The sequence below is a fragment of the Engraulis encrasicolus genome, chromosome 12 (assembly GCF_034702125.1).
Source record: "Engraulis encrasicolus isolate BLACKSEA-1 chromosome 12, IST_EnEncr_1.0, whole genome shotgun sequence".
Lineage (NCBI taxonomy): Eukaryota > Metazoa > Chordata > Actinopteri > Clupeiformes > Engraulidae > Engraulis > Engraulis encrasicolus.
This window is the reverse complement of record NC_085868.1, coordinates 50,722,087-50,742,521: the sequence shown is the minus strand read 5'-3', so window position 1 is coordinate 50,742,521 and position 20,435 is coordinate 50,722,087. Positions and strand designations below refer to the sequence as shown.

At 44.6% G+C, this 20,435-nt stretch overlaps 1 protein-coding gene across 3 annotated transcripts; it reads left to right on the top strand.

Moving 5' to 3' along the window:
* Window positions 1–1,291: 1,291 nt before the first annotated feature.
* zfand5b (zinc finger, AN1-type domain 5b) lies at window positions 1,292–16,333 on the top strand. Of its 3 annotated transcripts, XM_063212414.1 has the most exons (7): window positions 1,297–1,441; window positions 4,883–5,041; window positions 5,845–6,102; window positions 7,138–7,246; window positions 8,455–8,573; window positions 13,835–13,963; window positions 14,359–16,333. In XM_063212414.1, exons 2-7 carry the CDS (start codon window positions 4,885–4,887, stop codon window positions 14,505–14,507), a joined length of 921 nt encoding a protein of 306 aa, XP_063068484.1. In that variant the 5' UTR covers window positions 1,297–1,441; window positions 4,883–4,884; the 3' UTR covers window positions 14,508–16,333. The 3 variants fall into 3 exon arrangements, with proteins under 3 accessions (XP_063068485.1, XP_063068484.1, XP_063068486.1); XM_063212415.1 differs by lacking the exons at window positions 13,835–13,963; window positions 14,359–16,333 and adding an exon at window positions 11,776–13,458 and having other exon boundaries at window positions 1,292–1,441; XM_063212416.1 differs by lacking the exon at window positions 5,845–6,102 and having other exon boundaries at window positions 1,303–1,441.
* The last annotated feature ends 4,102 nt before the right edge of the window (window positions 16,334–20,435 follow it).

Sequence of the window (20,435 nt, the reverse complement as noted above, 5' to 3'; positions counted from 1 at the left end):
ACCCCGAGGGAGGAACGCACTGCACAGGAACACGACGGGTTACACACAGTGACTTACAGATATTATTTACAGGGATTTGGTTACAGTCCCTGGAGCAATGTGGGGTTATGTGCCAAAAATGGAGGAGTAGGGAGATGTAAGGGTGGGATTCGAACCTGCAACGTATCTCCCTAACTATTAAGTCACGGCTGCCCCAAACACATTGGCTTTTACATATGAATACAGATGAATTTTTGATATTGTGGGAGAGCAGAAATATTAGAGAATAGCCAGAAAATAATGGGGACGGTGGCAGTTATGCCCTACTGACCTAATATAAGGGAAACAAGTCAGAACTCAGCCAATGACCTGCCAATAGATCTCATGCCTCACTTTCACCCCATTGTGGCCTATTGTTCAAACCCAATTGACCCCATGCAACCAGTGATCTGGCATGCTTCTGCTGTTCCTTTGTGTATGGATGGGTCTTCAGTGAAACCGATCAGAATCCAGCTCATAGAAGTAAGTGTGTGTGTGTGTGTGTGTGTGTGTGTGTGTGTGTGTGTGTGTGTGTGTGTGTGTGTGTGTGTGTGTGTGTGTGTGTGTGTGTGTGTGTGTGTGTGTGTGTGTGTTTGGTTTCGAAGTATTCACACCACTTAGGAATGAGGAATGGTTAAGAAATACTGCTAAAAAGTAAAAAGAACAGACTGTTAAAAACGCCAGTGCAACCCTGTCTTGGCTGAGTCTATTAACAGCCTTGGCGTGTTTGAACAGCACTGTAGGCCATGACCTCGGCCAAGGGTCATCAGGTCAACTAAAGGGAGGGAGCAGTGACCAAAGTGAGTGAAATTGCCATTCAGGCTGATTTCAAACTTTTGGTGTGAGGTTGATAACATTGAATAAAATTTAAAATGTAAATTTCTGGTAAAGCGTCAGAAAATGGTAAACATGTCTTAACGTGCGCTCCTCTCGTGCTGAGCAACATGCGCAATTTCATGAACAACGTTGACTCAGGCAGTCCCTAGTCCTCCTTTTCAACAACATGGCTGACTCGAATAACGGTATAACCGTTTTACTGTTTGTTTACTACTGATAAAAACTCCTTCATTTACTTTCAAGTCTGTGTAGTAAACAGTCTTGGCGCATATACAGAGAGCACGCTCGTTCAGGACAGGTCAGGTGAAGTGAAATCTGCCTCCCCCACTCGGCACTCTCTGTTTTTTTTTTCATGACGCTACACATTGTGTGTGACGTAATGGAAAAGGTACGCAGCTGATTGGGTGGAGGCCACTGGTTAGGCGCTTACTAAAGAAGGCAACAAACAACAGGAGACGGAAACTCAGTAGCGCAAACCAAACCTCACGCGTCAGGCCACTCTTTGGAGACAGAAGGCTTTACCAGACCTTCCTTTCCCAATAGCTTTTGTCGACCTTCTATATTGGCTGTTTATAATACGAATAAGGTGAGTCTTCGATTGTTTTTCAGAAGTAGCTTTGTTTGCCTTCTGATGGCTGTGTGTGTTTGTTTTCTCGCAAAGGTATTTGTGGTTGGTTTTGGCCCAGCAAGCTAGCTGTTGATTTCCTAGATGAGTATTTTTATCCCTTCAACTGGTGTAGAAAAACGAGTTAAACAAACTCCAAGCTTTACACTTCAGATACTTAAAATGCTGTATGCAGACGTAAAACAAGTAGGCCTATAACGTTTAGTAATTTGCTGGGAAAACTGTGAAATAGCAAGAGTTTTATCTTCTTACCCAGTTAGCGAGTGATAACGTATTTCCATCTAACTATTGAGGACGAGCAACGATAATGTAAGGTCATTGCTCAGGTTTCCTGGCACGTTTTGCTAGCTGTGCTATCTGTCGTATAAACGGCCCCCATCGCTTTCTTAAAAATATATCGGTTGTGATTGAGGTCGAATTGATTTGCTGAGGTAGAGTTCCCTTTGTTTGATGGATTTCATTAAATTGCTGAATATTTTTAGGAACTTCCGATAATGCAACGAAGGCAAGATAGCTATCCGTACACTACACAAGTACATTTGCTGAAACGATGGCTGTGGCTTGGAGATGGCTAGCTAGCCATACTTGTACCCGTTTCTTTGTCCGCGTATCAAAACTGTATTCTCACACGTTCACGAATTTAACATCATCATTAGCATTTATCTCAGATGAGCATATTCCGTGTACGATAGATTGGTCATCGTGTTGGTGCAAAAGCAAAGGAAGAGTGGTGGTTTGGAACAAAGAGACAAAGAACTTGATAGCTAATCCAAGCGAAGACTTTGCGTTTTCTATCAAACATGTCTTAACATTTCCAATATACCCCTCACGAAGTGACCTCGTCGTACTGTATACTCTATTCTTCTACTTTGTCTTCATTTGGGATTTATTTGAGTTGCTACTGGGTTGTTATTTTAGCTTTTCTCGGATGAGTCTCGGGCAACCTTTTGTTAGCTTTGCAGCTATGGTTAGCTGGTGGAGTTAGCTAGCATGACTCAGTGAATTTAAAGCCCACAGCGAGGCCATTCTGCTTTGCGACTGCCACCCACCACCACCCACAGTGTGACACATTTGTAATAGATTATCCATGCTTGCAGGCGCTGCTTTTTGTCGGTAAATGTCAGCTTATATGAAAATGCATGTCGCAAATCTTTTGAACTAAGACTACAACACGAAATGGTGGCTGCTCAGTTGGCTTACTGGAGGAATTTAGGGTGGCTTGTGGGTCCATCATTTTCTCGTTTTATTTCTTGCATTTCTCCACATTATGATGGATATTCATTCCCGAGTGCACCAATTGGTTGTTCACAAAGCACTGTCAATTCGACGTGTAGTCTAATATAAAACTGGGCCATTCCTCTGGATACAAACCAGCACCAGACGGTGGGGACTAGTTCTAGCCAGGAGGAGTGTTGATCTCCCAGTCTGCACAGCATCGTGTTGTTTGTCTGGCTGTACGGCTCCTACTACACGGTGTGACGAAACATGTCCGGGCAGACTGCACAGCACAACATCTGTGACTCCAGCAGCAGCAAAATAAACAACGGTGGGGAGGAGGAAGAGGAGGAGAGAACTGCCTCGCAACGTGTGCGAACACGGACCGAGGGAGGCTCTCTGGCTGCGTGGCTGGCCACGGAGTGTGATGTAATAAGAGCATGCGGGCGGGCTGCCCTTAGCCGGGCTTCCGCCGATATAAATAGCGTCAGCAGTCGCCGTGAGTAGAATGAACTGGCCAGGGTAGGCTGCAGCGCCCGCGTGCTGTGTCTTTTCAGATCAACATGTCACATTGCGCCCTTGTGACTGAAAGTTAATACCAGCCAGGCAGCCAGTCTCCATGTGTACAGTCTGCTGTCTCGCACGTGATTGGGGGGGGTTGTTTTCGCACTCTCTCCCTCCAGGCAACTCCAGTGCGAGAGGCTTTAAATTTTACTCACGTGAAAAAGAAGTTCCCACACCCCTAAAGAATGAGCCTGCGGTGCATAGTTCTAACTGCGCGTCTGTGGGGGAAATGTGGCTGCACGTTTTTAGACTCACTTGGAAGTTCGGTGTAGTGTAGATTAGATTGTAGTGCAGGGACACTGCCATTCTACACTTTTGTGTGTTTGGTAGGTGTGTGTGTGGGGGGGGGGGTGCAGTTGTGTGTGTGTGTGTGTGTGTGTGTGTTTGGGGGGGATGTGTGTGCGTGGTGGGTAAGTGTGTTATCTGGCCCCCTTCTGAACAGAATGTCCCGAGCTCCTGTGCCAGCTGCCATGTGCTTTTGTCCCTCCAGCCTCGTGTGTGTCTGAAAAGAGCACCAAGAGGTGTGTGTGTGTGAGTGTGTGCGCGCGCTCGTGTGCTCAGGGGAGCACTTTTGCAAACCCTTTCTCACTTTTCCGTGTTGCAACACAAACACATACACTCCTAGTTGTTATTGATCACTCGCACGTGCTCATTTTACACAGCTGCACATTCTGCTCTGCATGTCACATCAACAGCAGTCTTGTCATTTACTGTGCAGAGACACCCGCTAGACAACAGGATTCCTGGAGAGAAAAACATGATGTAGTTCATTTGCATGGAAAGCTTTTTGCCATTACTTCGGGTTCAGGTTTGATTTATTGTGCCAGTAGAAAGAGTAGATGCAAAAACAAATCCACATAAGAGTAAGTTTGCACATCCCACCTAGATTAGTTGAGGTCAGGTGCAGGAGGACAAAGGCGTATCTAACAGTAGAAAGTGTAGAAGCCCGCACACTGTAGCTCCGCTTTGAAGGTTTATTGACATGCCTGATGAAGACCCTGTTGGGTCGATACATTATATGACCCGAATAAACCTTCAAAGTGGAGCTACAGTATGCGGACCTCTACTCTTTCTACTGTCATGTGCCTTTGTCCTGCACCTGGCCTCAACTAGGTGGGATGTGCATACTCTGTTGTTATTATTTTGCCACTGGGCACTGAACTCTCACTGGGCTGGAGTTTGTCAGGCTAGTCTACCTCAAAATATATCCTCATTCCCCAATGGTGAGGTGGGCTTTTGTAAGGACTTTGAGAGGTATTCTGTCTTTTAATCACGTCACTCTACGTCAGTGCTGTAGCTGTTGGAGCTTATCTGGTTAGCTGCATTTCCCAATTCACACGTGCGTGTGTGTGCCCCAGGAAAACAACCCAGCCCTTGCTCTGTCTGAAGCTGTGAGTTTGTGTGTAACAGGAGACCACTCCACCGCCTTGCTCTGAAAGTGTGTGTGTGTGTGTTCCACCTGGAGAAACTGAAAATGGACTAGGTCTGAATTCTGAAACTTCTTTTGCCCCAGTTTTAGCCTCTGACGACTTGTGTAACTTTTTCGGCTACAGTATACAGCTTTTACACAGGCCTCGTGTGTGTGCCTCCTTTTTCATGACTTTATGTGTGTGTTGTGTGCAGACATGGCCCAGGAGACCAACCCGAACCCCATGCCCATGCTGTGTGCCACTGGCTGTGGTTTCTATGGCAACCCCCGCACCAATGGCATGTGTTCGGTCTGCTACAAGGACCACCTGGGCCGGCAGAACGGAGGCGGAGTCAGCCCGCTAAGCACCATGGGTAAGCAACCACGATACAAGTGAAGACACGACACACAGGCATATCCACATCAAATGTCTGGGTGCTAAACTTTAGCGTATAGAGTAAGACGACAAAAATCAAGTCAGCGATGCTATACCAGGCTCCTGGTTTTGTCTGATATGCCCTTAATCAGATTTATTCAGGCATATTGTCACGAATACCCTGATTTAAAAAAGTGTGGGGCACCATACTCCACTTTTTTAATAGGCGTCATTTTTCTCTTGAGGAATTGTCAACCTGCTGTCATCACTTCCCTTAGCTGAGATATCAGTACTGATTGCTTGTAAAGATCATTGTGTGTGTGTGGTTAAATGTTACGATATCACCCCTGCTGTTCACACACACAAACAAGATAACCGCTATGCGTCATGCATTCTTCCCCGTGTCCTGTTACTGTTAGACCAGTAGTATTATTGCACTTCTGGAACTTGCCAAACACAATGAAGACATGTCATGTTTACCAAGGAGCAAAAACTATGCTAGCTTGCTTCATTTCAAACTTTCTCTTTTCCCTGTAATGAGAGCTTGAGAATGTGATGCATTTCAAAGTAGCCCTGGCAGTACAAGGGCTCTGGCACAGAAAGCCATGCTTTGAGAACTAATGATGTTAGTAGCTAGGCTAATAGCATGTAGCTTCTGTTTGCCATCAAGTCCACACTAGTCGACTGATCCATCGGAAGCGACAGTAGTGGCACTGCACACAAACAAAACCCATAGTTGTTGCATTTGTAGTTGTAGTGTACACATTGTAAATAGAAGTCCCTCTCTCCGGAATACAACAGGGATCGTGCCTCGCAGAGACTATTACGGAGACTCCGAGGACGGTGGTGATGACGATGATTTCGATTTCCTATTTAACCCGAACCCTCAACCGTACATGTATGAGCCGGAGTACACTGAGGAAGAGCTCCGGGAGAGGAGGGCGAAGGCTGCCCGGGAGAAAGAGAGGGAGGCGGAGAGCGTGCATGCCAAAGACGATGCCACTGCCGCTAGTCAGTCAGCTGACTCTGAGCATGCCGGCAACCAGACACTAACGCCAGGTACTAACTTGCCCCCTGCGGTGGTCCTAACTTAACCGCCATGGTGCTACTAGCTTAGCCCCCCACGGTGGTATTAACTAGCCACTGCTACCCGGCCCACCACGGTGGTATTAACTAGCCACCGCTACCCGGCCCACCACGGTGGTATTAACTAGCCACCGCTACCCGGCCCACCACGGTGGTATTAACTAGCCACCGCTACCCGGCCCACCACGGTGGTATTAACTAGCCACTGCTACCCGGCCCCCACGGTGGTATTAACTAGCCACTGCTACCCGGCCCACCACGAAGGTTCTACAAGTAGTAGCCACTGCTAACCGCCACAGTAGCTTTGCTCCTTGGCAGCCGTGTCCAAGCATTATGACCAAAGTTGGCTTGTCCAACTTTCGTTTTCAAATAAATCCCCAAAATGTCCCCACATCGGCAAGTCTTTTAGCTACCGAGTGTACATGATGGTTGTTTTAGCTTGCATACAGTAGCCACGTTCATAATCCTGGTGTACATAGGTCCCATGGTGCAACAGGTGTCGCCTCATTGGTCACTATAGGCCTGGGCGTGCTGGCTGTAGCTGGTGCTGTCCACCTCTCCTGAGGTGCCACTGGGCGGTCCCCATTACATTGCATAGCATTGCATTTGGCAGACGCTTTTTTTTTTTTTTACCCAAAACATTCCACTATCCTGACCCTCGCCCTCGACCTGTGCTTGTGGCCTCACACTTCTGTGACGCCCACCTCTGTGGAGAAAACAAGTTTCCCCGCTGTCAGCCTTGGCACAACAACTTTTGGGGAACTTTTCCCCATTAAAACATCCCGATTGCAAATAAGAAAATAAGCTCTTGAGTTGCACGTTTTGCAAGATATTTAAATTTTAATTACACGCCTGTCATCAATGACTTACGGTATTGTGACGTCATCACGAGGCTACAAGCACAAGGGAGGACGGGAGTTAGGATAACGGAAAGAACATGCTGGTGTTGCTGTGTGTTTTCAACTGTGTTATTGACGTTGAGTTTGTGTGTGTGTGTGTGTTTCGCAGTATCCAGTGGCGTGTCGAGCAGCCCCTCTTCGTCGGAGGTGTCTGTGTCGGCCATCCAGAGGATAGAGGCCACCCTGAGCGGAGCCGTCAGCGGAGTGGAGTCAGCCAGGTGAGGACCAGGACAGATGCTGCTACACTGTTTTCATGTTGTGTTGTGAAGCCTTGTTGTCCAAATTTGTAATGAAGCCTTGTTGTCCAGATTTGTAATAACTGTGATGGCCAACCTAATACTGAGGCTTTGAAGGCATTTTCTCAGTTTCAGTGTTGTTCTGCCCTACAAAGGCAAAGTGCAGTAACTATGCAGAGTTGATATACAGCCACACCTGAATGAGTAAAAATGGTGTGGAAAGACTCGGTTCTCATTATTGAAAATGGTGTAGAAAGACTTGGTTCTCATTACTGTAATTCAAGTTGACTTGTGTTGATTCCTGACACAGAAAGCTGGTGGGTTTAAATGTCCTGTTTGGGTTCATCAGACTCCAATTGGCACATCACAAATAACCAGAATAGAACCAACACTTCCTGTTAATAAATGTCCAGATTGACTGGATGAGATCAGGCCTTGTCATCCTTGTCAGAAAGCTGCGAGTTCATGTTAATGTTGGGGAATGACCTCGGCAATTTTCTAAATTATATTACGCTTAGGTGACTCTTTTATCCAAAGCGATTCATTAGTTTGGATGTGCCTGTAGTTGATGGATGTTTTTACCATTCATCAATGTATTCTACTGACCCAGTGACGGTACAGTGTTTTTGATGATGTTTAAAAGCATGATATTCCAAATTGTTGACAAGACATTCTGATTGGGAGACAATGATTGATAATGTTTAGTTCCACATTCATGGGCAACATTTTATCAAGACTGTTCAACAAGTTACACTGCCTGACATGAGAAACTCTAAATCTTGAAATAAAACTAAGCTTAAATCCTTGTTCCACATTTTTATAACCAAACTTTGGATTGATAGACCTTCCTCAGCTGAAAGCTTGGTTATAGAATTTGAAGTATGCAGGCACTTTTCACTTCAGATCGTGAACAAGCAAGCCACTTCCCACAGTCACTCAGTTTAAACATAAGGCAGATTTTCTTTTCCAAATTTTGTTTGGAAAGTGAAATGTTCCCATAAAGAGAAATGTCATGCCACTGTAGTGTGTACCATATAGTTGAGGAATACAGTTGGCCAACATTGACTCGTGTGTTTGTGTAACAAACTACTGCAACACTATCGTGTGCATCTACCGCAGTTACTCAGTGTTCGTGTTTGGTGTGTGTGTTGTAATGACTGACCTATGATTGTGTGTGTTGTGGTTTCCAGTGCGTCAGCAGTGGCAGCGGCGGCGGCAGCAGCAGCGGCTCTTCCGGTCACACAGCAGATGACTGAAATGAGCATCTCCTGCCAGGAGGAGGCGCCAGAGAACAACGCAGCAGAACCAGGTGGGGGTGGCATCTGGCATTTGAAATGTGGTGGAGAGATGAGAGAGCAAGGGGCTATACTATACTAAAAAGCTGGTTCAGGGGTAAATCTTGTAATAGAGGAGCCCAGAGTCCTCATTTTCTAAAGACAGTGAGGGCTCCAGGCTCTTCTATTAAATGATTTACCTCTGAACTTTAGGGGCTTTACTAAACTAAGAAGCTGGTTCAGGGGTAAATCTTGTAATAGAAGAACCTGGAGTCCTCGTTTTATAATGAAAGTGAGGACTCCATGTTCCTCTATGATATTTACCTCTTAAAGGGACACTGAGATTTTTAGTTGTTTATTTCCAGAATTCATGCTGCTCTTTCACTAATGTTACCTTTTTCATGAATACTTACCACCACCATCAAATTCTAAGTATTCATTATGACTGGGAAAATTGCACTTTTCATACATGAAAAGGGGGATCTTCTCCATGGTCCGCCATTTTGAATTTCCAAAAATAGCCATTTTTAGCTGGAAAAATGACTCTACTTGGACCATACTAGAAAATATTTGTTTATTACTTAGTAAACGTCCATGCAAAGATCAAATTTGGCAATAGGCAGCCCAGTTTCAATTCGCAGCATAGTTGCAGTACCTTTTTTGACCATTTCCTGCACAGTGTCCCTTTTAACTTCACCTGGTTTACTGCTAAACCAGCTTCATAGGATATGAGAGAATGCCTGAGGGGTATACTAACTCCCGTCCTCGACCTGTGCTCGTGGCCTTGCATGGTGCTGTCGCCCCTCCGTGGAGTAAATGAAGGTTACCTCACCGTCAGCCACAACAACTTTTTAGGGGACAGTTCCTCATTCAACAGCCCGATTGCAAACGAGAAATGACATTTGAATTGCGCTTGTGCGAGATGTTGACAAACGTCTGTCGTCAATGGTGTCTTGCGACGTCATTTACAGGGTCCCCGCGGGACATTAAAAAGCATTAAAAAGCATTAAATACAGAACTTGCCATTTAAGGCTTTAAAAATCATTAAATTTCGAGGTGTGGCATTAATTTTCAAAGGATCGGCATTAAATTTCACCCGGACACAATGTAGTAGCCTAATATATAGATATTTGGACAGTTAAATTACGTAAAAACAGTTTTCCATCACTAAGACAGACGGCAACAAGCGCTCCGAGTCGGAACATGCCTGGGGTAGGAAACAAGGCACTCGACAGTAAATGACAGGCGGCCAGGTAGCAGACCCCCTCGTCTGGATTCCCCTACTGGTTGATGACGATGGCTGACCAAGTAAATTCCATCGACCACAGTGCGTGTGGTGGCTGACTTGACCGCCGTTTAAGAGTTGAGACTTTAAATTTCATCAACCAAAATGCCGCGTGGATATTTGTATTTCTGTCGTACCGTCGAAACTTTACTCGTCGAAAGCGTGAGTTTGAGTGTAGCGTTTGCTAACGCATGTAATTTCATGAATGCCATGATTGCAATTTAGATTAGCAGTTAAATCGTGCAATATTCTACTTCAAAGTCTCCGAGCTTCGTATCATTGTGTTTACGGTTATTTGATGCTGTCAAGGGGTAACGCAATCGGGAGTGTGCCCGAGTAGTGAAGTTGCAAGCGGTGGAAATGTGTGTAAAATGTAATAAACCGGTGTTTACGAGTCTAAATGACGCAATGAGATATGCGAGGATGTCCAAATCGGTAACCGCGTGGCGTGTGCATCCGTAGCTTATTTAGTCGCGTGTCAGCGGTGAAATGCTTGTGGTATTCACATGAAGCTGCTGCTGCTGCTTCTTGCTCTCGCCGCTCCGAAGAAGGACTTGTTGCTAAACTGAAAGTAGAACGCCTCTTGCTAGATAGCTTGGGGGGAAAGGAGGAGTAGCCCAGAGCCGTTCCTTTTTAATCCACAGGTGTTATAGCCTCTACTCATAGTAGGCTAATGTGCACTCAACTATTTATCCATTATGAATGGTCAATTGTTGCTCATTTTATTTTTTTTTATTTTTTTACAATTGAAGGTATTTGATTAAATGCCATCAAACTTTCAAACATGCTCAATTTTGAAATGGCTTCAGTTTTGAAGGAATTTAAAAGAAATGGGTTAGGCCTAATGGTGTTTCAAACTAGTGTGTGTCACCTCGCTCTTTTTGTTGTGTTTGCATGTCTTTGGTTAAATTAAGAACAATAAAGACTACTGGAGCTTGGGCCCTCCTGGGCAGCAGCCAGATCAACTGTAATTTTAACACAGATGCAGGCTACTTTGATTTGAAATAATAATACATTATTCTAAGGGAGGGGCAGATTCTGCACAGTCATGAAAACTCCCACATCATTCAGAAACCTCTTTAACAAGTCATGGCAAATGTCTGCCACAGAAAGTGACAAGGGAGCTGGCAGTGAGAATGAAATAACAGAGAGCAGCGTGAATGCATGCTCAGTTTTATTTCGTAGGCTTATTAAAGCATGTGCGAGGCTGAGGGAGAAACATTAAGCTTGGTCTCCATAGGCTTCTAGATCAGTTCTTCCTTGCTGCTGCTTACATGTGTTCACATTAAGCTTCACTACTAGCACAATAGTCATAATAATACTTTTATTGTATATGTGTATTGCATTGCATTATAGCAATGTAATAACAACTATACCATGTAACGTGCACATGCATACACCCCGTGTAGTGGTATTAATTTTCTTGTTGGAGGTATTAAAAATGGTATTAAAAAGCATTAAATTGGGTGAGCAAAAATGTGCAGATACCCTGATTTAGGAGGCCACAAGCACAAGGTGTTGGGGTATTAGACGGAACTCCAGGTGGGGGCGGCATCTGTCTTTTGAACATGGTGGAGAGATGAGCTGTTTGGACTGAAAGATGACTGAAATGCTAGCTAAACATGAGCTGACTGCTATGTGTCGTGCATTCCTGTCTACGTCCTGTTACTGTTAGACCAGTAGAATGATGGCACTTCTGGAACTTGCCAAACACAATGGAGACATGTCGTGTTTACCAAGGAGCCAAACTAGGCTAGCTTGCTTCATTTCATTTTTTCTCAATCCCAGTAATGAGAGAAATGTATGAGATTCTCAAGCCTCACCTAAGTAGCCCTGTCAGTACAAGGGCTCTGGCACAGAAAGCCTATAGCTTCTGTTTGCTATAATGATGCAACTACATTGGTTTAGAGTACGCATTTTAAATAGAAGTCCCTCTCTCCGGAATACAACAGAGGTTGCGGATAACGGAGACCATAACGGAGACTCTGATGACCACTCTGAGGAGGAGGAGGAGGAGGACGATGACTACGACTTCGACGATGATGATGATGATGACGGTTATGAGGATTACTTGAATTACCTACGTAACCCTCAACCGTACCAGTATGAGCCAGAGTACAACGACGAAGAACTCCGTGAGCGGAGGGAGAAGGCTGCCCGGGACAGAGTGGGGGGAGCCTGAACGCCAAAGATGATGACATTACCACTAGTCCAGTGCTTCTCAGCATTTTTTTTGAATGAGCACACCCTGGACCTCATCCTAAGCCTGCCAAAACCCCCCGCACTACAGTATTAAAAAATGTCATTGAGGGCATTAGTCCAGTTTACAACTCAGCACCCCCCCCTCTCAGCTGTATCCTTCTCACCGCCCCCGTTGAGACACTACGCTAGTCAGTCAGCTGAGGACACAAGTCCAAGGGGTTTGGGATATATTAGCAGGAGCCTCAGGTGGAGGTAGCATCTGGATTTTGAACACGAAGAGATGAGCCGTTGGGACTGAAAGGACTTACTAATTCATGCTAGCTAAACTTGCTGATGCTTCATCATCATTGGCCTGTCTGTGTGGCTTGTTCTTGTTTTTGTTTTTTGTTTTTGTTTTTGGAAGGCACTGCGTGAGCTGGCGCAGCCAATAACTGAGTAGAATTGAGTTTCTTTGGTTTCCTTTCTAATGACACAATTTGGATTTGAAGCATTCTCAACTGTTGATTTTGTTTTACAACCAAAACAGTGCATTTGCTGCTGATCACACACACCCACTTGATAATTTCTGATTTTACAACCAGAAGGCGACTGGTCTGGATCTGCTGGTTGTATTTGACAGTTGAAAGCGCCTCAAATCTGAACTGTGCTGTCCATAGAATGTACGGCAGCTGAATCCTTTTTTTCTTTTTTGCAACTTGAGTTTTGTTTGGATTTTCTTTGCGTTCACGAGAAGTTCTCCTTTAAACTGTTAGCTGTAATGCAACTAAATGCTGTAATGCTAAATATTCACCCAGTTACATTCCTATTTGCTGTTTAATTGTAAGTTGACAGAATGGGGCCCAGATTTGAAGCGCTTTCAACTAAGACGCTGGTTGAGGAGTAAATCAGTTGAAGTTGAGGGTTAAATCATCTGATAGAAGAGCCTGCAGTCCATTTTTCTTAAGAAAATGAGGACTCTGGGCTCTTCTATTAGATGATTTACCTCTTAACTTAACCTGGTTCCCAGGTTCTTAGTATAGAAGGAACTGTGCTGTCCATAGAATGTACCACTGTGATTGGGTCAGGTGACCACTTTTTTCTTTTTTGAAACTTGAGTTTTGTTTGGATTTCCATTGCATTCACAAGACGTTCTCCTTTAAACTGTTAGATTTCATGCAGCTGCTAAATATCTACCCAGTTACATTCCTGTTTGAAACATTAAAACCTTTTTTAAGAGTAGGAAAAAACAAGGCTGCCGGTGATTCGTTGTGTCCTCCTCAGTTTCCATTTGAGGGACGATGTGCAGTTAAAACATACATTGTAAATTTACTTTTATTTGGTGGATCTTCATTGCATTGACGAGACGTTCTCTTTAAACTTTTAAATGTAATGCAACTGCTAAATATCCAACCAGTGATGTTCCTGTTTGAAAAAGTAAAACAATAAAAAAAGAACAATGGTGACGGTGATTCATTGTGTCCTCAATTTCAATTTATTAGAGAACATGTACAGTTGAAATGTAAATGTTGCCTTGTGGGGCGCTATGGCGCAGTGCACTAAGCCCCCCACATTTGGGCTTGCATGCTCACGGGGACCCTGGTTCGAGTCTGGCCGGGGTCATTTCACTGCCCTGCCCCATCTCTCTCCCAATCATTTCCTGTCTACTCTCAAAACTGTCCTGTAATAATAAAGGCCCAAAAAATACTTTAAAAAAAAACACACAAACGTTGCCATTTCATGCATTATATCAGAGTTGTTCTCAGGCTAAGGTGCTGGCTACACTCAGGCTAATTTCCATCTGCAATTCTCTTCTCCCCTTCCGTCTCCCAGTGCTGATCCAGCCCGTGGCCATCCCCACCCCCGCTACCGCTACAGAGGAGGAAGAGGCCAGAGCCCCCGAGCCCCCCAAACCCAAGAAGAACCGCTGCTTCACATGCAGGAAGAAGGTCGGACTCACAGGTACGCAACAACCACAACTTTTAAATCGGTCAACACGCATGCTGTGCTTTTCAAGAACTTTTGTATTATGTAGTTTGTACCTGGACTATAGGATTGTGACTAGTACTGCGGTGGACTGCTAGAAATAATAATAAAAAGCCAGATGGACCAAGCACAATATCGTAATTCAGCACACTTGGACCGTGTCCCAAATTGTGCACTTGTGTGCTTCAGGTACTATGTTTCGGTGCATGGTGTGCACTGGCTTTTATGCACTGAAACGTAGTACCCCAAGTGCACAAGGGTACCATTGGAGACACAGAATTGGACTATAAATTGGTGTCTGCTCGTGAGGCTTGTGTCACGTGTCTGTGTGAGCCGTCTGTGACCCCTGGCGTGTTCTGCTTGTTGTCTAGGTTTCGACTGCCGCTGTGGCCAGCTGTTCTGTGGTATCCACCGCTACTCTGACAAGCACAGCTGCCCGTACGACTACAAGGCGGAGGCGGCCGCCAAGATCCGCAAGGAGAACCCGGTGGTGGTGGCCGACAAGATCCAGAGAATATAAGGAGCCGGGCGGGCGGGCAGCTGGGCACACTATGGCTGCTACACTACGGCTCCTTACGGCTCCTTATGGCTCCTCGTCCTCCTTCTCCTCCTCTTGCCCTGTTAGGTCCTCTATCTCTCTCTCTCTTCCTCCCTCACCGTGATGGGACTTGATTGATTGATTGACACATGGACTCGCGTTTGCCAGCGATTTTAAGAAAAAAGACTTAGTTCCGCCGCCGCCCCCTGCCCCCCATCCTACCTGCCCTACTTCCCTCATTTTTGTTGTTTTTAAAATGCCAAGATGTGTTCTGTCCTCTGCAGATGCATGGAGTGATCTATGTTTCTTTTCCCCTGATCATTATTTCATTCATTTCTTTTTTTTTGGTCATTTATCCCTCTTCCCTACGCCCGTCATCTCTACAAATCTTTTCCTAATAGTTATTTTGTGGTTAAGCTTCACTTTAAAACGTAAAGGCAAAAAAAGGTCAAAACATGTTGGAGAGCAGAGCAGAGGCCTGTGGGAGTTTTCGATTGGCCACACAGTGTTCCTGTGCTGATGGGGACAAAAAGAAAAACAAGCTCCACAATGTGATTGTCTCTGTCCTTCTCCGTGATTGGTGGGGAATGGGAGGGAGGGAGGGACCAGGGTGGCGACTAGCCAATGAGACCCACTGAAGACTGTTTACTCCCGATCCTGACTGGTGGTCGTCAGGGCAACCTAACATGGCGGGTAGACAAATGGCCTGCTTCGTGTGAGTGTGTGTGAATGGTTGAGCAAGAGTTGGTGTGTGTGTGTGAGTGTGTGTGAGAGAGAGAGAGAGTTGCGTCCAGATGAGTGTAAATGGGGCATGTTTTCACTCGGCAGAAATCTGCAAGCCTGTTTGTAAAATGATGCCACCTCCTTTAATAGTTTGTTTTGTTTTTTTTCTTTCTTTAAAAAGAGTTCAAGACTTTGTAAACCCATCAAGATGTTTTGGCAGAAGTGTATGGAGAGCGCGTCCTGTTTCGCTTTTTGTTTGTTCGAATCGTTCACCATCATCAGCCTTCTGGACTTAAAAAAAGAAAAGAAAAAGGCATGATCCGTTTGCTCAGCAGCACAGGTGATGCCTCTGAAGTGTGTGAAGTGTGTGTTTGTTTGTGCGCGACCGATGCGCGTGTGAGAGCGAGAACAGTGTCATACAGCCATTTTAGCATAACCCTCCCTTGCATGTGAGGCATTTGGTTGGTGTTTTTAGTTGGCGCTGCACCTAGACTTTGACATGAGTGTTAACTTAATGCAACTGATCTGATGTAGATGAGGTGTGTATGTATGTCTGGGGGTGTGTGTTGTCTTTTCCTTTTCTCTTCTCTTTATTTTTAGTGAGTTGTGGGGGGAGGGGAGGGGAGATGTGCATGGCTTGTGCTAAAATGTTTTGTAAAGATGAACGACTGTTATTGTTTTGTTGTTTGTTTTTGGGTTAGTAATAATAATATGGTCCTGTTTATTGTTTTGATCCAATATTTTACTTGTGTAATGGACGTTTTTTGTTGAAGTGAATTCAGTGTGTGTGTGTGTATGCGTGAGTGCGTTACAGGGTTGCTTGTTCCTTGTGTTGACACAGGATTTGGAAGTTACTACTTCACTTGAGAGTTGTGTGTGTGTGTGTGTGTCGTTCCTCTTGACTCCTGGGCAAGTGAGATTACTGTGCGTGTGGAAAAAGGCAACCGTCTTTTTGTCTGTTTTTAGTTTTGCAAGTTTGTACAAACCATCTTTATATTTAAGTATTGCGCATATAATCTTGTTACCTGACATTTACTGCTAAATTGTATCATGTAAATAAAATTATGTACAGAGATATACGAAAACACTGTTTCTGCAGCCCGTCTTTCTTTTTCTTCTGAATGATGCTAGTATGAGAAATCTAACATGTAATCAATTTATGGATTGTGAATTTTGCTTTTCTTTTTCCTACAAAGACCACCACAGCCACTCTACTAACAGCCGCCCCACTTGTTATTTGACCCATGCCGGTAGTTCACTGTCTGTGTCCCTCCATTGGTGCTTAGGCCTAATGCCCGAAAAAGTCGCAGGATTTTTCTCATCATATCCATAGAACCTCTCTGCCTCCACCGTTTAGCTAATCTACCGGTCTGATTTTGTTCCTTAATCAGAATCGGTGGGTTGGTGTAACCATTGTATGTGCAATGGTCCTAGGTTTTAGAAAGTTTAACAAAAAAATGCACTTGGCCAGCTCTGTCGTGTGGTACTGTGGCTTAAAGGAACAGTCCACCTCATTTCAAGAAATTGCTCAAATGTAAAGTCCCAGTAAAATTTGAGACTACATAGGATTTTTCGTCTGTGTTTGCATTGCCTAGTTCAACAGTACAGTCAAGTTAAGTGTAGCAATGCAAGTCTATACTGCCGTGCAAACTCAAAATGGTCCAAAAAAAAATTATATCGGAAATGGGTTTTAAACTACCTCATTTGTCTTGTGTCAAAAAATGGTGGTCCAACACCGTCCCGTTTTGGAGAAAACTCATTTTGAAAGTGCAAAAATGACCAAAAAAAGTTACTGCGGTGTTGGATTAAAGGTTACGTCGTACAGAACAAAAACGCAGTAAGTCGGCGAGTTACTGCTGCACGTTCCAATGGGACTGGTTTGGGAGTAGACAGTAATACTAGCCAAGAACGCAGTAACTCCTGCAGTAACTCCATTTTGTGGCAGTAATACCAGCCAAGAACGCAGTAACTCTGTTTTTTGTGGCAAAAAGACATAAATGTTTTTTTGGGGTTTTTTGTGTGCATTAAATTTCTATCCTAAAAAAGCATTACCAGGAAGTGTCACCACCAATTTACCGCCAACACAGTTGTCGCGCCATATGGGAAACTTTGAAGCCTTTTTTCTCAGTTTGCAGTTTTCAGAGTTACTGCGTTCTTTGTAGGGCAGTATAGGAGCAAACTAGCCTGGGAGTACCCATGCTGCCTTGCACATTCTTTTCGAATGTGATTGAGTATGGCCAACTCTGAGTATGGCGTTTACCGCCAGACAAGGAGCAAACACTAGTCTCACCAAAGTATAATAAGTTTTGCAGCTAAAAATGTGTATTTCTGATGAGTCAAAATGGTGGACATGGAGAAGATCCACCATTACGTATATGAGAAGTGCAATTTTCATAAATGAGTCATAATGAATACTTAGAATTTGGTGTTAAGTATTAATGAAAAATGTAAGGTTTGTGACGTGAATGGACTGCATGAATTCAGGAAAGAGACTGCTAAACATATTGCAGTACACACAGTGCTCCTTTTAAAGGGACACTGTGAGATTTTTAGTTGCTTATTTCCAGATTTCATGCTAGCCATTCACTAATGTTACCCTTTTCATGAATACTTACCACCAGCATCAAATTCTAAGCATTCATTATGACTGGAAAAATTACATTTTTCATACATGAAAAGAGGGATCTTCTCCATTGTCCGCTATTTAGAATTTCCAGAAATAGCAATTTTTAGCTGCAAAAAATGACTACTTGGGCCATACTAGAAAATATTAGTTTATTACTTAGTAAACTTTAATGAAAAGATCAAATTTGGCAATTGGCAGCCCATTTTCACTGAAAAGCATAATTGCAGTACCTTTTTTGACCATTTCCTGCACAGTGTACCTTTAAGGCCACCACCTTAACCATGAGGTCACGGCTTTCTGTGGTCATGTTGGGACACGTCAGTCACGTCAGGACATCAGTGTACTCTTCAGTATTTAAAACAACCTCCAGTGTAAATCCACTTAACACTACGTCAATCAACACCTCCAGGGTACATCCACCTGTGGTGCATGGATACAGCATATATGGCAATGCAGCTTATGTTCTGTTTATGTACACAACAGTGCTGTTTATGTATAAACACAGAGGCATAGGATGGTAGCAGGCATAACATACACAGAGGATATGTACAGTATTAATCTGGCTACCCTCAGATGTACAACGCTGAGTTTACAGATACACATCTCTGAATGCAAGAAAAGGAAAAGGGGTGTTTGCCTAGGGCACCAGATTGACTAGAACCGGCTCTGTTCCAGGGGCACTGGGGGGGGCTACTGCTCCCCCAAACAGAGATCACTCCTGAGGGGCACTGGGGGGCCTACTGCCTGGGGGCAGTGGGGGGCTAGCCTGGTTCCTACCAACCTCTGTGTGTGTGCTCTAGAGCCCCCTGGTGGCGCTCCAAACACACACATCGGTCTGGGAGCATGTGGCAGGATTCTATTTCTGGACTCAAAAAGTAATGCAGAGCATTTATTGTTCAATATCAGCATCAATATGGCAGCTTGCATTGAGGAGTCACAGGACATATTATATAGACTACATTGCCACTTTACAGATCAACAGAAAGCATTTTTGAAAAAAATTGCTGATATTGAAGCAAGAAATGCTCTGATTATTTTTGGGGGGAGAAATGGAATCCTGCTACATACTCCCAGACCTAGTACTGGATCTCATGAAGCTGTGCGGAACTACAGGTCGGGCAAGAGCCAGGCAACTGGGGGGCTACTGCTCCCCTAAACAGAGATCACTCTTGAGGGCACTAGGGCAGTGGTTTTCAAAGAGGGGGCCGGGGACCCCTGGGGGGCCACGAGGAGATGCTAGGGGGGCCGCGGAAAGTTGGTAGGGGATATTAAAATAAATGATTGAAGAAATTGAATAACTAATTTACACCAAAATAAACCCAAATTGAGGTACACAATATTCCCATTACTTAATTTTATATATCCTAGTGGGGCACTGACTCCCAGGCCTAGGACTGTGGTTGTGGGGGGTGCACTGGAAAAGTAGTGCGGCACAACCCATGTAAAGGGGGCCTTGGCTGGAATCTACCGGTGTATGGGGGGCCTTGGCAAGGTTACGTTTGGGAACCCCTGCACTGGGGGGCCTACTACTCCCCCAAACGTAGATCACTCCTGAGGGGCACTAGGGGGCCTACTGCTCCCCCAATCGGAGATCACTCCTGAGGGGCACTGGGGGGCCTACTACTCCCCCAAACGTAGATCACTCCTGAGGGGCACTAGGGGGCCTACTGCTCCCCCAATCGGAGATCCCCCTTGAGGAAGCGGCTCCCAACATTTTCCAGGAACAGCACGTGAGCTCCAGCTGGAGGAGGGAGAGTTCTAGGAAGTGCTGTGATATTCGAATGGCAGCCTGCTTTTACTGGGCCCCTTACTAAGAGAACAAGTGACCACTGACTTGCAGAGGGACAGAGGGAATGCAGAAGGAAATGTAATATACAGTGCTGAATGAGCAGGGATATAGTTTGTTTTTATAACAATGATTTTTAATAAATAATACCTTCACAAAGGAGTTTTGGTCGCGTTGGTTTGTCTATCTGTTTGTTTGTCTGTCTGTCAATAGGAGTTGTTGGAAATTAGAAAAGAAACAAGTGATTACATATTGGTGGTAATCCGGATCACGATGAGGATGCAGGATGTTTTGAAAGGATTCTACACCATTGCGGGATAGGGCGAATTTTGACATCCCAGTTTCTAACTCCATGAAACGAAGCAGAAAGACTTGGGGGGAAAAATGAGGGTGTGACAGTCAAATGCTCTATAAACAGTCTCCTTGGCGGAGGTCTGCACTCTCTGAGTGCATTTCTAGTTATCATTGTTTTTAGGACTTTTTAAAAACGAAAGCTTACATTGGGCCAACTCTGTACCAAGGAACGTAAATTTGAAACGTAATTTCATTTCCCTTTTATGACTTGTGCATATGAAGAAAGTGACAATAAAAGCCGACTTGACTTGACTTGAAGTAAGACTGCTAATGCACTTACTTTGAATACTTCATATATACAGGGTTGTAACTTCACGTTTTTGTTACTAGCCACATAAACACTCACTACCAAAGTTAGCACGTTTTCTACCTACCAAACTGAATTTTCACCAGCATTTGGCTGGTTTGCGGGTGTTAATTT